This window comes from Cavia porcellus, unplaced genomic scaffold, assembly GCF_034190915.1.
Source record: "Cavia porcellus strain 051 isolate PalLab524CR breed Dunkin Hartley unplaced genomic scaffold, mCavPor4.1 scaffold_17, whole genome shotgun sequence".
NCBI classification, from domain to species: domain Eukaryota; kingdom Metazoa; phylum Chordata; class Mammalia; order Rodentia; family Caviidae; genus Cavia; species Cavia porcellus.
Window position 1 is genome coordinate 64,532,892 of NW_026947500.1, and position 15,514 is coordinate 64,548,405.

At 55.6% G+C, this 15,514-nt stretch overlaps 3 protein-coding genes across 4 annotated transcripts; 2 read left to right on the forward strand and 1 right to left on the reverse strand.

Moving 5' to 3' along the window:
• Positions 1-281: 281 nt before the first annotated feature.
• Calr (calreticulin) lies at positions 282-4,595 on the forward strand. The gene is made up of 9 exons (XM_003468353.5): positions 282-476; positions 800-901; positions 1,077-1,280; positions 1,803-1,897; positions 1,989-2,198; positions 2,283-2,396; positions 2,560-2,703; positions 3,674-3,766; positions 3,853-4,595. The coding sequence occupies exons 1-9, from the start codon at positions 386-388 to the stop codon at positions 4,051-4,053; spliced, it is 1,254 nt and encodes a 417-aa protein (XP_003468401.1). The 5' UTR covers positions 282-385; the 3' UTR covers positions 4,054-4,595.
• Positions 4,596-6,174: 1,579 nt separating this feature from the next.
• Rad23a (RAD23 homolog A, nucleotide excision repair protein) lies at positions 6,175-11,555 on the forward strand. Of its 2 annotated transcripts, none has more exons than XM_003468352.5 (9): positions 6,175-6,367; positions 7,830-7,991; positions 8,133-8,314; positions 8,448-8,503; positions 8,614-8,741; positions 8,844-8,922; positions 9,020-9,150; positions 10,645-10,809; positions 10,881-11,555. In XM_003468352.5, the coding sequence occupies exons 1-9, from the start codon at positions 6,296-6,298 to the stop codon at positions 10,992-10,994; spliced, it is 1,089 nt and encodes a 362-aa protein (XP_003468400.1). In that variant the 5' UTR covers positions 6,175-6,295; the 3' UTR covers positions 10,995-11,555. The 2 variants fall into 2 exon arrangements, with proteins under 2 accessions (XP_003468400.1, XP_023420221.1); XM_023564453.2 differs by having other exon boundaries at positions 10,645-10,744.
• Positions 11,556-11,936: 381 nt separating this feature from the next.
• On the reverse strand, positions 11,937-14,278 carry Gadd45gip1 (GADD45G interacting protein 1). The gene is made up of 2 exons (XM_003468160.5): positions 13,891-14,278; positions 11,937-12,289 (listed from the first exon to the last, which is right to left on the reverse strand). Exons 1-2 carry the CDS (start codon positions 14,238-14,240, stop codon positions 11,956-11,958), a joined length of 684 nt encoding a protein of 227 aa, XP_003468208.1. The 5' UTR covers positions 14,241-14,278; the 3' UTR covers positions 11,937-11,955.
• Positions 14,279-15,514: the final 1,236 nt, after the last annotated feature.

Below are 15,514 nucleotides of genomic sequence, written 5' to 3' on the forward strand. Positions count from 1 at the left end.
CGAGGGGAGGGCCTGACTGAGTCCCGGTCACATGACCTGGCCTGAGGGGCTCGCGGCCCCCACCCTGCCAGTGGGCGTCCCCCACAACGCGTGGTCGACTTTCATTGGCCGGAGGTGCGGCCAATAGAAATCGGCCATCTGGGATCTCTGCGTTCTGAGGCATAGCCTAACTTGCTTAGCCAGCTAGGCTCCAATGGAAAAGGAGGTTTGTGGTGAAAGGCCAATGAGAAGGCTTGAGGGGCGGGCTAAAAGGCCCAGTGGTGTTTGGTTGAGAAGCGGGCCCATATAAAGGTGCGCAGCCGGCGGCGGCGCCTGTCCGTACTGCAGAACCGCTGCCAGAGGATCGTTTTAAAGGGCCCGCGCGTCGCCGCCCCCTCGGCCCGCCATGCTGCTACCTGTGCCGCTGCTGCTCGGCCTTCTCGGCCTGGCCGCTGCCGAGCCCGCTGTGTACTTCAAGGAGCAGTTTCTAGACGGAGGTAACGTCTGGTCCCGCCTCGAGGCTGTCTCGGCGACGAGGGCAAAACCCTCCCCCCCCGCCCCGAGCCGGATCTGCCCGTCCCCTGTAATTAACGCGGAGAGGGCCAACACCTCGGGCCCTGGGGACCGGGAGCCGCGGGCGACTGCTTGTCTGCGTCCCTGGGGGTTACGGAGGCGCAGCGGCCTCCGCCTGGGAGTCAGCGTTCGCCTGAGGGTTTTGGATCCCCAGGTGTCAGCGCAGGGGGGGCGGGGCGGGGCAGAGGTCTCCTCCTGCTGCCGTGGCTTCGCGGTGCTCCTGGGTCACTTGCTCCTTTGCTCCTAGATGCCTGGACCAACCGCTGGGTCGAATCCAAACACAAGTCGGATTTCGGCAAATTCGTCCTGAGTTCGGGCAAGTTTTACGGGGACCAGGAAAAGGATAAAGGTAAGAGGTTAGCCCCGATCCAGGAGGACTTTCTGGCAAAGGGTGGATATTCATTCCCCAGGAGTGTGGCAGTTGGAGGAAGGAAGAGAAGTCCACTGTGTCTCTGGTCCTCTGGTCGCTTAGGGTCCCCAGGGGTCAGAAGCCCAACGATGACCACACTCCCGTCTCATTTCAGGCTTGCAGACCAGTCAGGACGCCCGCTTTTATGCCCTGTCGGCCAGATTCGAGCCTTTCAGCAACAAGGACCAGACGCTGGTAGTGCAGTTCACGGTGAAGCATGAGCAGAACATTGACTGTGGGGGTGGCTACGTGAAACTATTTCCCCAAAACTTGGACCAGAAGGACATGCACGGAGACTCGGAGTACAACATCATGTTCGGTGAGGGGGTGTGCACTGAGCCAGGCCTCCCAATAGTGGGAGGGGGAGGCACTCCTGTAGACTTGATTTAGTTTTGTGTTTTGAGACTGGGTCTCACCTTATAGTTAAGGCTGCTTGAACTTCCAGCAATCCTCCTGCCTCATTGCAGGCCCCAGGGGTCTTCATAATCTGGGATGGTCTTGAGACCATAGAAAGCACCAAAATAACTGAGGCTTCTTTGGTGGTATAGCTAGTTATAAGGGCCTGTGGAGAACAGATAACTGAAGGGGATTGTATTATGGTTGAAGATGTAAACTTTGTGAATATACTTAGATGTTTCCAGATTTTACAAAGGTGGATAGGTGAATTTTGGCAGGCAGGCTTATTGATTGAATTGAATTGAAACTCCACTTCTAAAGACAGGATCAGAATCTGAGGCTCATCTTTAGCCTGAAAGACCTGAGTCCAAGTTCTAGGTTCTTAAATAGGGGTGGGACTCCCATCGTGGGCGGTCAGACTCCTTACGGCCTGCTTTCCACCTAGGCCCAGACATTTGTGGTCCTGGCACCAAGAAAGTTCATGTCATCTTCAACTACAAAGGCAAGAATGTGCTGATCAACAAGGACATCCGTTGCAAGGTGTGCCTGGGAGGGCACCTTTGGGTGGCTCTCAGTGGAGGCCCCAGGGGTAGCCGGGTGGGCGGGGCCGCTCACTTCCCACCCTGTTCAGGATGATGAATTTACACACCTGTACACCCTGATTGTGCGACCTGATAACACCTATGAAGTGAAGATTGACAACAGTCAAGTGGAGTCAGGCTCCTTGGAGGACGACTGGGACTTCCTGCCACCAAAGAAGATTAAGGACCCTGATGCTTCCAAGCCTGAAGACTGGGACGAACGCGCCAAGATTGATGACCCCACAGACTCCAAGCCTGAGGTTGGTATGTGGGCAGGGGCTCTCCCCACCTGGCTGGAGAGCTTGGAGAACTGCTGGTCCCCATTAATCTCCTCCGTCCCCTAGGACTGGGATAAACCCGAGCACATCCCAGACCCTGATGCCAAGAAGCCTGAGGACTGGGATGAAGAGATGGATGGGGAGTGGGAACCACCAGTGATTCAGAACCCCGAGTACAAGGTGAGCCTAAGAGCTGTGGTGTAGCTCAGTAGCTCGGGGTAGGGAACTTGCCCTGGAGTGGCTCCCCTAGGACCCCCAGAACAAAAACTATGTCTGAGCGGGGCTGGGGCTCACAGTGAAGATTGTACCCTTTTTTACTGAGCTATTGGACTGCTTTCTGCAGGGTGAGTGGAAGCCACGGCAGATCGATAATCCAAATTACAAGGGCACTTGGATCCACCCAGAAGTTGACAACCCTGAGTACTCCCCAGATGCCCACATCTATGCCTATGACAGCTTTGCCGTGTTGGGCCTGGATCTGTGGCAGGTGAGAAGTGGAGGTGGAATTGTCAGGTGATCAGGCCTCCAAGGGAGGAGGTCAAGTGAAAGACTCACCACCATGCAGGTCTGACCCCCACATTGGTACATTTTGTGAAGGTAGACTGGTCTGTCCTCGGGCTCCCCACAGCATACATCCTCTTTGAGGGGCTACTTATTAAGTGTTGGATTCTTCTTTGTATTTTGAAGCAAGTTGGGGTTGGACTTGAACTCAACATGATCCTTCTGCTTCAGCCTCCCCCATGATGATGGGCATTTGCCCCACCATAGTTTGTGGGTACTTCAAGTGCTTATGCAAGTCAGCTCATTTGACTACAGCTGGCTTTGCTAGGAACCTGGTGGGGGGTTGGGGTGTAGGTCAGTGATAGATGTTTGTTCCTTGTGAGGTCCTGGGTTTGATACCCAGCACAGCAAGAGAAATTATACTGGACTGAATTTCTGTCATGAAACACTTTTTTTTTTGGTCTTTTTCCTTTTATCTGTACGTGGGATTGAACTCACGACTGCCTGCTTGCAAGGCAGGCGCTTATGCCACTGAGCTAAATCCCCAGCCCCATGGAGCACTTTTTAAGCAAGGACAGATTCAAGGCCTCATCTTTGTACCTGCATGAGGGTGTGAGCCCTCACTTCTCAGGTGAACAGACAGAGGTGCAGAGAAGTAAAAGGTAGTTGCCCAGAGTCACCTGACAGGAGGTAGCTGCAGCCTTGAGCTGTAACAGCAGTCTCCACTGTCCCCAGAGACCAGGGCGTGGCGGTTAGAAGAACACAGGTGAGGGCTAGGGATTTAGCTCAGTGGCATAAGCGCCTGTCTTGCAAGTAGGCAGTAGTGAGTTCGATCCCTGGTACCGATAAAAAGCAAAAAGACAAAAAAAAAAAAAAAGAACACAGGTGACATGTTGTCCAAAGCCAGAGCCATGGGCTCTTGCCTCTGACCACCCCTCCCCTCCCATCACCCGCAGGTCAAATCTGGCACCATCTTTGACAACTTTCTCATCACCAATGATGAGGCGTATGCAGAAGAGTTTGGAAACGAAACCTGGGGCATCACAAAGGTGAGGCAGGGCCCAGTTCTAACCTGGGGGTGGGCAGGGTTGCAGCCTCTAGCCAGGGTCTGATCCGGGGAGCACTCTACTTGTAGGCTGCAGAGAAGAAGATGAAGGACAAACAGGACGAGGAGCAGAGACTTAAGGAGGAAGAAGAGGACAAGAAGCGCAAGGAGGAGGAGGAAGCAGAAGACAAAGATGACGAGGATGACAAAGATGAGGACGAAGAGGATGAGGAGGACAAGGAAGAGGAGGAAGAGGAAGAAGCCACTGGCCAGGCCAAGGACGAGCTGTAGAGAGGCCACGCCACCCCCTCCAGGGCTGGACTGAGGCCTGTGCGCCCCTGCTGCAGAGCCGGCCGCGCCAAATAATGTCTCTATGAGACCCAAGAACTTTCATTTTTCCAGGCGGGTTCAGATTTGGGGTGGATTTTGATTTGTGTCCCCCGCCTTTCTTTTTTTTTTAAACAGGTGTTCTGTCTCGGATTCTCCTTCAGCCCTCAGTCCCCTCTTGCCCTTCCTCTTTTTGACCAGCCTCTTTCCCTTCCCCTTCTTTCCGGGATCCCTTAGCTACTCTGAGGGCAAGGGTGTGGAGGAGACGCCCTTGGCTTGAGATTCCATCTGCTTCCCTTCGTGGAGCCCAGACAGGGGCAGCAGAAAGGGGGGGCTTCTCCAGCCCCCCAGCACTGAGGAAGAATGGGGTATTCCCCATCCATCCCTTTTTCTCCCCTGCTTCTTGACTGGGCCATTTCTGGGTGGGGTAGTGGATTCCAGCTTGGCTCACAGTGAGAATGTAAGAACTACAAACAAAATTTCTATTAAATTAAGTTTTGTGTCTCCCTGCTTTGTCTCCTTCTTGGGGGGGCAGCCATCAGGGAGCTAAAGATACCTGGGGGTGAAGCTGACCTGCAGGAAGTCCTTCACAGGTGCTGCAAGAAAGACCAGGTACTCCTTCAAGGCAGGAATGCTATGTACTGTGAGGCCTCCAAATCACTGGAATTGACCTCTAAGTGACCCTTGCTCACCGACCAGGCATGAACCTGCTGACACCTAATGATTCCATACTGCATTCTCCACAGCCGTGAGTCCTGGTCTAGTGAGGAGCAAAAAACAGACCAAGTCTATGTGGCGTGGTTAGGAGTGAGAGGCCTAGCCCACGTACCAGCTATCGATGGCCACGCTGCCCAGTTCATCTGATAAGGAGCCAGGTTGGAATGGTGTGTTCCTCATCCCAGGAGCCATGGTCTTTAGGTTAAGTTGCAGCTGGGAAGACAAAGGCTGGGGTGTGCAAGGTCCCTGGTTCCATCCCTAGCTCTGCAAGGGAGAAGTGGGGGACTAGGGTGCAGTGGACTGCAGGGTGAGAAGGAGCCTGCCCCACTCTGCAGATTCCTAGGCCCTTTGCATAGAAAAGTCAGAGTCCACTGGGTGAGGACTGAAGAGTGGCTTAGATCAGCACCTGGGGAGGATGCAGAGGGAGCAGCAGGGCTGGAGGTAGCAAGTGGTCAGTTTAGGAGTTGAGGATGGCACCATTCTCAAGCCATCCTGCCTCCCATAGTGCTGTATCAAGTGGGAGCCCAGCTTTGCCTCCATCCTGCTGCCTGAAGCACTCTGCAGCTGCCCACTCAGCCTGTGTGGGCCCCCCTCTTCCTACGTGTCCATGGGCTGGACTCACACACACTCCAGGCTCCTGTTTCTGTCCTGGTCTCTCAGAAGCCTGGTGTAGTGGATTCAGGGAAGGCTTACGTGAAGAATTCTGTGTGCAACACATGTTGGATTTGAGTCATGTCTTTTACTTCTGTACCACTGGGGTCAGACAGTGGAATAAGCTGGTAGGAGGAGCAGCACAAGTAGCAAGTCACGAATGGAAACTGCAGGTGCCAGATAGTTCTCTACATGGAATACATCAAGCTATCATGTGACCTGTGGCTTGGCTCACAAAAAGTGTTTCTGTTGTTAGGTCTTCCCGTGCAGCTCAGGCTGGCCTCATAGTAGGTGATCCTCCTGCCTCAGCCTTTTGAATGTTGGTATTATAGGTGTGCCCCATCATGCCCAGCTTTTAGTAATTTTCAGGGTTTCAGGTAAGATGATTAACTCAAAATCAAACCAACTTGGAACAAAAAGCACGAGGAGACTTCAAGAGGTGCAAATATCTACAGCAAGCTCATGAAAAACTTAAACAGTCAAACATTTGAGAGCAACGGTGGGGACACCAGATCCATTTTGCAGCCATATGACGTCACCGTTAACGATCATGACGTCATTCTGGAAGCTAAGTGAAGAGTGCAGAGGATGAGCCGCCTCGCCCGCAGCGCAGAGGTCAATCTGCGCATGCCTGGCCAGGTGAGCGCTCAAGCGCATGCCCGGAGAGCGGGCGGGTCATGCGCAGGTCACGTGGGCTGGCGGGGGGGGGGGACGGCGCGCGCGCGCCGCTCGACCCGGAAGCGCTTGGCGCGCGGCACGGCTGGGCGCTAAGATGGCGGCGGCGTGAGTTGCATGTTGTCGGAAGATCAAGGGGCCGCCGCGTTGCTCGGGCCCCGCCATGGCTGTCACCATCACGCTCAAAACGCTGCAGCAGCAGACCTTCAAGATCCGCATGGAGCCTGATGAGACGGTGCGGGCCGGGCCCGAGCCGAGGGGCGGGGGTGACGGGTACCGGGGCGGGGTGGGGGTGGGGAGGCAGGAATCCCGCGGGAGGGACGCGGAGGACGGCGCGGTTGGGCCCGGCCCACTCCCCCACCTTCCTGGCTCTCGGACCCCCACCCGTGGGACCCGGCCCGGCCCGGCCCCCGGAAGCTCGGACGCGCTGCCTGGCCGTCTTGGGCGAGCCCCACCCCGGGCGCCGGCCGGCGACTTGAGTGTCAGCACTTCCCGGGGCGCGGTCCCGCGGTGCGCGCGCCCGCTGCACTGTGTGGACGCTCCCGGAGGCCGGCGGCGGCTGGGCTGGTAATGATGACCCAGGATCCCGATCTGTGACAACTGTCCTGATAATAAATGGTCACTGTGATCGTAGTTTCGGTGGCTTATGTCTGTCGGCCGTTTATTTTTGTCCATGCACCGGTGCTTTCGGTGCCACTGCCCCAAGGGATACTGACTTCCACGCTCCTGGACGAGCCAGCGCTGCACCCTGACCACGCTCCCACCCCGCGCCTGCTTTTGGAGAAAAGGAAACAAATTCAGATTTTTTTTTTTGGACCAGTTTGTTTGATTTTGGGCAAGTTACTTCATCACTGTGCCTCCTTTTCTCAAATGTAAAGCAAGTCCAGTGTTAAGGATATCATGCAGATGTTATGAGGCTTAAATCCAGCTGAGGGCAGTGGTGCACACCTTTATCCCAGCTCCTCGGGAGGCTAAGGCCGAAGCTCACAAGTTCAAGGCCAGCCTGGATAATTTACCAAGATCTTGTCTCAAAATAAAAAGGGTTGGCAGTGTAACTCTGGTGAAATGACTTTGGGTTCGAGCCCCAGTTTCTCGATTAATAAGTATAATCATGTTTGTAATAAATAGTATTAACAGAATGTGTTCATCACCCTTAGTAAGTATCCATGATGTCCCTCTTATTGTCCCAGGTCAGCGTCATAAACGGGAGACACTCCTATCTATCCCTTTAATCTTTTTGTTTGTTTGTTTTTTGAGACAGGGTCTCCCTATGTAATCCAGGCTGGCCTTGAACTCCGGTGATCTCCTGCCTCAGCCTCCCCAGTGCTGGGATTACAGGTGTGCGCCACCATGCCTGGCTTATTCTCTTTTTTGTTTTTATTTTTTATTTTATTTTAATATAGTTTCCACCATTTAGAAACATGTTTTAGTCTTTTCAAATAAGCACTCTCTCCATGTGCACAGGAACTTGTTTTGTTCCATGGTGGGGCCTCTATAAAATGGCCTTAGTGCCTAATCTAGCACCTTGGACATAATAGGTTCTCAGTAAAAACATTGATTGGCCAGTTGTTGAATGCATTCACCAGCAGTGTGTTTGCCTATGAAGCTGAGCCTCTGTCATCACTGACAAACTCCTCCCTAAACCAGTAGGGAAGAGAGAGTCGTGGGGTTCACACAGGCTGTCTGAACTCCTTCAGGTGAAGGTGTTGAAGGAGAAGATAGAAGCAGAGAAGGGCCGTGATGCTTTCCCAGTGTCTGGACAGAAACTCATCTATGCTGGCAAGATCCTGAGCGATGACGTCCCCATCAGGGACTATCGTATTGATGAGAAGAACTTCGTGGTTGTCATGGTGACCAAGGTGGGTGACTCGTGGGGGAGCTGGCAGGGAGCCTGTGTGCCCAGGAGAGATTAGCTGAGCACAGGGCTGGGTTGTGTCCAGGCAGGATGTTGGGGCTTGATAAGGGTGCTGATGCCGCCCCCCTTTTACTTGCTGTCACAGGGCAAAGCTGGCCAGGGTACCCTGGCACCCCCAGAGATCTCCCCCACTGCTGCCCCAGAGCCCTCTGCCCCCTTCCAGCTGACCTCTGCCCCAGGCATGTCTCACCCATCACCTGCCACCAGAGATGACAAGAGCCCATCAGAGGAGTCAGCTCCCACAGCGTCACCAGAGTCAGTGTCAGGGTAAGGAAAGGGCGCAGTTCTCCTGGGGCCCTGTGCTCCCTGTACTGTTAGTGCCACCCTTGTGGTCCCACACCCTGGGGGGAGGGCAGGCCACCAGAAGCCAAGGTTCGATTTCTCTCTCTTGAATTTGCAGCTCTGTTCCCTCTTCAGGTAGCAGCGGGCGAGAGGAAGACGCAGCCTCCACGCTAGGTGGGCGGGTGGTCCCTGCGGAGAGGTGGCTGGGCCTCCTCTGGCTGTGGGAGGGTGTGGTTGCCACCTCGCCCTGTCCACGGCGACGCAGTCTGATACTCCTTTCATAGTGACGGGCTCTGAGTACGAGACGATGCTGACGGAGATCATGTCCATGGGCTATGACCGGGAGCGTGTGGTGGCCGCCCTGAGAGCCAGCTACAACAACCCGCACAGGGCCGTGGAGTACCTGCTCACGGTGAGGTGGGGTGGTGTGGTGAGGCTGCCACAGGCTTCCCTCGGGAGGCGGGGCAGGTGCGGAGGTGGCCACGTAGGAGAACTGAAGGGAGATTTCCTGCAGGGAATTCCGGGCAGTCCTGAGCCTGAACACGGTTCCATCCAGGAGAGCCAGGCATCTGAGCAGCCAGCCACAGAGGCAGGTGCGTGGGCCAGGTGTCATGCTCACAGGGCATCTCCTGGGGCCCAGCACTGGGTCCTCATGTGGATTCTGACTGCACCCCTTCCTGCTGCCAACAGGAGAGAACCCCCTGGAGTTCCTACGGGACCAGCCACAGTTCCAGAGCATGAGGCAGGTGATCCAACAGAACCCTGCACTGCTGCCGGCCCTGCTCCAGCAGCTGGGCCAGGAGAACCCTCAGCTGTTGCAGGTGCGGCCCAGGCAGGGGCGTGGGCGAGTGTGACAGTGAGAGATTGAGGGGTTGCCTTGTCCAGATGGCAGGGCTGAGGAAGGTCCTACCCCACTGGCCAGCATCCCAGGCTATGCTGGTAGAATATGTATGTGGACTGGGCAGCCCAGCAGGCTCCCCTGGGCCTCTACCTGCCAGTTTCTGCTCCTCCGATCTCAGTCCCTGGAGAGGCTTCCTTCCATGTCTCTGGTTTTGGGGTGTTTTTGGACAGGGTCTCCCTTGGTAGTCTAGGCTGGCCCTGAATTCTCAGTGTAACTCATGCTGGGTATTAAACTTCAGATCTTCTGCCTAAGCCTCCTAAGTACTGGGATTTAGGTGCCATTGACCAGGTCGCCACTGTTTTTCACCTGGATTTGGTCCTTTCACTGCTGTCCTGGGGCTTTCAGTCTGTGATGACTGGAGCCTAGGTGGCCAGCCTGGACTTCTGCCTGCACTTTCCCATGGCTGACGACGTCTTTGTGGTGCTTTCTAGATTTCCAAGATAGCGCAGCCCCCACCCTGCTGACTTCTGCCCCCAAGGCTGCCTACTTGCTCTTCCATTGCACTTTGATGGCCCCTTGCAGGCCTTTAATCCCACTGCCACCCTGGTCCTTTGTCCACTGGACATTGGATACTGAAGGAGCCCTTCTGTCTAATGCAAAAATCATCAGATGTATGGAGTGCGCAGGCTCTAGAGAAGGGAGCACGGAAGGAACGCAGGTGCTGAGCGATGGCCAGTGCAGCCAAGCTCGCCAGGGGCCCTGCCTCTGTCCCCAGCCCAGCACTAGCACATTCCCAGGCAGGTTGTGATGGCGCATGCATGCCTGCAGACCTGGCCCCGAGGAAGCTGAGGCAGGAGTATTGCCCCTGCGCTTGAGGCCAGCTGGGGCTGTGGTGTTTCACCTGCCCTTGAACTCTGTAGTGAGAGCCTGCAAAAAAGTTAAAAGTTTGGAGTTGCTGGGTCCTGGGTGGTGTGCTTCTCTCAGGACAGCCCACCCTGCTCCCTCTGGGGTGTGCTTTCCTCTTTACTCAGCCCAGGCTCACTTGGCTGTCAGTTTCTGTCTGTCTGCATGTTTGTCTGTCTGTCTGTCTTGTCTCTCTTTTACTTTTTCAAATAAACTTTGCCACTGCTAAAAAGTTATTCCCGAGTTCTCAGATCTCGTCTTCTCTGCTGACCCGCAGCACTGTGGCTTCCCTTGCCCTGGACAGTGCTGCCCGCTGCTTTCCTCTCTGGTCACCTGCCCCTCCCACCCTGCCTGCCTTGGTGCCTGCTCCTGCCTTCCCCACGCCCTGGGTGTCAGTGACTTCTTGGCCTTGGCCTTGCTGTCGTCTGCTCCCTGTGTTCGTGGCTGGTGGCCTCTCAGGCAGGGCCACACCCCACCTGTGCTGCTTTCCGTGTCAACTGACTGAAAGGGCAGGACGTGGCGGGGCCTGGAGGCACCAGGCCTGGCCTCCCCAACGCTCCCTCTCCCGCAGCAAATTAGCCGGCACCAGGAGCAGTTCATCCAGATGTTGAACGAACCCCCTGGGGAGCTGGCAGACGTCTCCGACGTGGAGGGGGAGGTGGGCGCCATGGGCGAGGATGCTCCACAGATGAACTACATCCAGGTGACGCCGCAGGAGAAGGAGGCCATCGAGAGGGTAAGCGAGGACCGACCCGGGTCAGGGCCGGGCTGGGGCCGCCCTGCTCACCTCAGCGCATCTCCCCGCAGTTGAAGGCCTTGGGCTTCCCCGAGAGCCTGGTGATCCAGGCCTACTTTGCGTGTGAGAAGAACGAGAACCTGGCAGCCAACTTCCTCCTGAGTCAGAACTTTGACGACGAGTGACCCTGGCTGGGAGCCAGGTGGCCCACTGCCCCACCCTGCCCTGCTCCACAAAAGTTTTATAAAAGAAAAAATATATATATATTCATCTTTATTTAAGAAGTGAAAAGAAAGTCAAAAGCCTTTTTAAAAAAGCCAGCCTAGCGTCCTACCCTCTTCAATAGCCCGCTCCATCCCCGGTCTTCGAGGATCCAGACCAGACAGCTGTCCCCATCCTCCCAGCCCAGCCTGCTCGGAGTAGCTGGCAGGGCCAAGAGGCGACAGATGGGCCCCTCTTGGCTTCTGTCCCAGCTCCCTCAGCCAGATGGAGAGGCGGCTGTTTGCTCCCCACTGTGCCGTCCTCCAAGATGAGGGGAAACTGGAGCCCAAAACTTTGATCCTGTCAGAGTGGCCCGTCTCCTTCCATCTGGGGCAGTCCGAAAGGCCCCTCCCTAGTCTGGCCTCTGCCTCCAGCCTCGGGGCCAGGCAGGCACCACATCCGCTCTGGAGGCCAAGGCCCTCCCCATCCTGAACAGAACCGTGTCTCTGATAAAGGTTTTGAAGTGAATAAAGTTTTAAAAATGAGCCCTCATGGTCCGTGCCATGCTGGCTTGCCTGGACCTGGGGGAAGCAGGGCCTTGGAGATGGGGCACCTGGGACTGGGCAGGGGTGCCCACTCCATCAGCACCGGAAGGACCCCCTCTCCCAGCCCCTACCACCATCACTGCAGTCTGTCTGGGCTGCGCCTCCCCCTGGTAACTGGCTAATTACTGGAGATGTATGTTGGTAAACAGAAGTGTCTCCCCACTGCCATCTGTTCCTGTTACCCACCCAGCACATCGATTTTCCCCCGAAGCCCTCTGGCATGGCCCAGAGTCCTCACCCATTCAGACCGGGTGGGCTGAGACTGGGGCCTGAGCTGGGTCCTGGGGAGGACCTGCAGGTAGTACACAGAGCCAGTGGGGCTGCTGGACAGCAGGCTTTATTAGGGAAGGGCAAGCTCAGGGGCTGCTGCCCCAGAGGCTGCTGGGTCCGGGGCAGCACTGGCAGCCATGGCTGCGGCCCGGGCCTCCTTCTTCTGCCTCTGCTTCTCCTCCTTGAGGCGCTTGCGCTGTTGCTTCTCCAGGTCCTGCAGCAGCTCCTGGAAGCGCGTGCTCCTCGGGTCCACATGGTAGCCCAGGCGCTCCTGAGCCTCAGCCTGCAGGCGTGCCCTGCGCTCCTTGTCTGCCTGCACCTTCTCCCAGCGCTCTCGCTGCTGCTGCCGCCAGTTCTCAATCATCTGTGGCATCTTGGCCATGCACTCAGCGATGAGCTGCTCCCTGTGTGGGGAGTATGGCAGATATGCAGTGATGTCCCCTGGGATGCCACCCTCTGCCTAGAGCCTGCCCCAGGGTTCCACCCAGATGACAGGCAGGAAGAGTTCTCTGCTTGGCAGTAAAGGTGCAGAGATCAGGGCTAGGCTGTGGTCTCAGTGCAGGGCCAGGTCAGTCTGATGTATTGGGGGGCTGTTCCCTGGGACACCTCATTTCTCACCCCAGGCTTCACAGAGCACCTACTGTGTGCTCCACAGGCAACAGAGATCACCTGCTGTGTCCCTGGCCAGTTCAGGGCACAGGAATGAAGGCCTGAAACAGACTGGAAGGCAGACATGGTGGCACACACCTATGACCTCAGTGCTTAAAAGCTGAGGCAGGAGCCTGCCTGGGGTACACAGGGAGACCTTATCTCAAAAACAAACCAAAGCCGGGTTGGCAGCTTCCCTCCAAGCCTGTTTGTAGTACCAATCACAGCCACAGTTTAAGAAAAGGGAAACGTATGGTTAAGGTCCCATGCCAGGGTCACCCAGCTCCACCACTCACTGGCACTCTGGACACCTGGGCACACTAAGTGGATCTCCCACCCCTAAACTGAGGCACGAGCTCAGTAGTGCACTGGTGCAGCACCACCTACTGCGTGCAAGCCAGCTGCATCATGGAGGGTGGTCCCTGCCCTGCTCAAGGCTGCTGAGGCGCCCCTAGGAAGCAGTCATGCAGATGCCTCTGCTCCTGCTGCCACTCTTCCTTCAGTTGTCTTTTTTTAGACACAGTCTTGCTAAGGTGTCTACCTACGCTGTATTCCTACAATCCTGCCTCAGCCTCCAAAGTAGCTGGGCTAACCCCTCAACTCTGCCTCCGAGGCCAGTTTCTGCCTGGACTCCATACCTAGTCACTGCCCTCACTTTCACTCTTCCCAGCCCCAGCGGCCTCCTGGCCCACTGTAAGCTCCGGGACCTCTGCCAGCTGCTTCCTCTGGGTATGGCATCCCTGCCCCAAGACGTCTTTATCATCATGATGTCAGCTCATGCCGAGCTCTGGGTAAAGATCATCCTTTCACAGCCCTAAAACATCCTTCAGCCTGGCTGGCTGGGCAGCCTCTCGCTACAATGCCCTGGCGGGGCTCGAACCCGGGAGTGCTGGGATGACAGGCGCGCGCCACCACGCCCGGCTACCCAGTTTTCAGCTCTTAACGATCCTGTTGTGATCTGAACCTATCCTGCCAGTTTTGCTCCGTGCTGGGTCCTCGGCGCCTGGGCCAGGGGACACCCGAGCCGGGGCTTTCAGACAGCAGGCAATACGCAGACGCACGATGCACCGGCGCCAGGGCCCCGGGGCCGTGCGCGCCTCGCGCGTGCGCAAGCGACTGAGCATGCGCGCGCGCGCGCGCGCGCGCACACACACACACACACACACACACACACACACACACACACAGCATGCGCGCGCGCGCGCACACACACACACACACACACACACACACACACACACACACACACACACACACACACACACACACACACACACACACACACACACACACACACACACACACACACACACACACACACACACACACACACACACACACACACACACACACACACCTCTCTCGCCGCCTTTGTTCTTCCGCTTGCTGTTTGACCCGCAGTGATTCCTGCATGGTCGCCAGGCTCGGGTACCACTCTCGCTCCTCCGCCTCCAGCTCGCGCAGCTGCTCGGACGTCGGCCACAACGAGCCGGGGTCCACGTTGGAGGCGGCGCCATGCCGTGCGAACTGCTTGGCCGCGTAGCGCGGACCCAGCTGCCAGCGTGGGGTCAGTGGGTTCTCAGGGTCCGGCCAATAGGGCTCCGGCGATCGGCGTGGAGGTGGCAGCGCTCGGTAGCCGCGCGAGCCGGAGCGTAGGGTCGCCGCCAGCCTCAGCAGGCCGCGGACCTGGTGCATGGGCGCCGCCATCTTGCCCCAGGGTCCTCTCGGCAGCCGGGTCGTCCGCGGCGCTGCCTGAGCGCAGGCGCGAGGCGGGGCGTCCTGCGCTCGGCCGCTGTGGGGCGCGCTGGCTCTGTGCGGCCTTTCAGTGTTCTGAATACACTACATCTTAAAAAATGCAAATAGGAGCTGGGGATTTAGCTCAATGGCATAAGCACCTGCCTTGCAAGCAGGCGGTCATTTCATGAGTTCGACCCCCGGTACCGATAAAAAAAAAATTATAAAAAAATGGAAATATGCAGTCCTTTTACGTAAGCTGAGTCCTAGCCCTGTACTTTACTGTAGTAATCTTACTGAAAACTTCACAATTTCAACTTCAGCCTGACTTCCATCGTACTGCGTTGTGTTTAAATATTCACAAGCTCGCTTTCGGCCCCGGGAATCGAACTGAGGACTGGCGCGCTGAGCTGCATCCCTGAGCCCTGGTGGGTCTGTGTTGTGGACGGCCACATGTACACGGGTGTTCAGGGAGAGATGTGTACCCCTACTTCACCTCACCGACAGGCTAAGGATAGTCAGTTTTTTGATATTTTTCTTTTCTTGTTTCTTTGTTTTGAGATACGGTCTCACGAAGTCGTTCAGGCTGGCATTGAACTCACAGCGATCCGCCTGCCTGCCTCAGGCTCTGAATGATGGGATTACAAGTATGCTTCTTGTTATTTTGCTTTTTTGAGACGGGATCTTGCTCTGTAGTCAAGGCCTGCTCTAAACTTACTGGGTAACCCAGGCTGGCCTCAAATTCAAGATTCTCCTTCCTCATACTTCCAAATGCGTTTTAACAAGGTTGGGCCACCACACCTAACGTGAAATATTTAACCGTATTTTTCTATCTTACCTAGACATTTATTTTATTTAATTAATTTATTTATTTAGGTACCAGGGATGGAACTCACAGCCTCGTGCTTGCCAGGCAGGCTCTTGTGCCACTGAGCTAAATCTTCAGTCCAACATTTATTTCAAATATTTAAATTTATGGTTTGACTATTATCCTTTTTTTGAAGTCCTGCAAGGTCTTCAGTGTAGGTTTTATTGATCTTGTTCTGTATTGTTTTGATCAATTCTGATGATACCTGATGATATAGACAAATCAATTTAAAAATAGCAAGAGGCACAATGGTAACCACTTTTGATCACCTGGTATTCTGTTTTTGCATCGTGCTATGCCCACCCTTCTGTTCTGACTCTGTTTTGCTTAGTCACATTTGGTTTTATTCTCTTCAAAAAAAGTAATAAGAACCATGGAA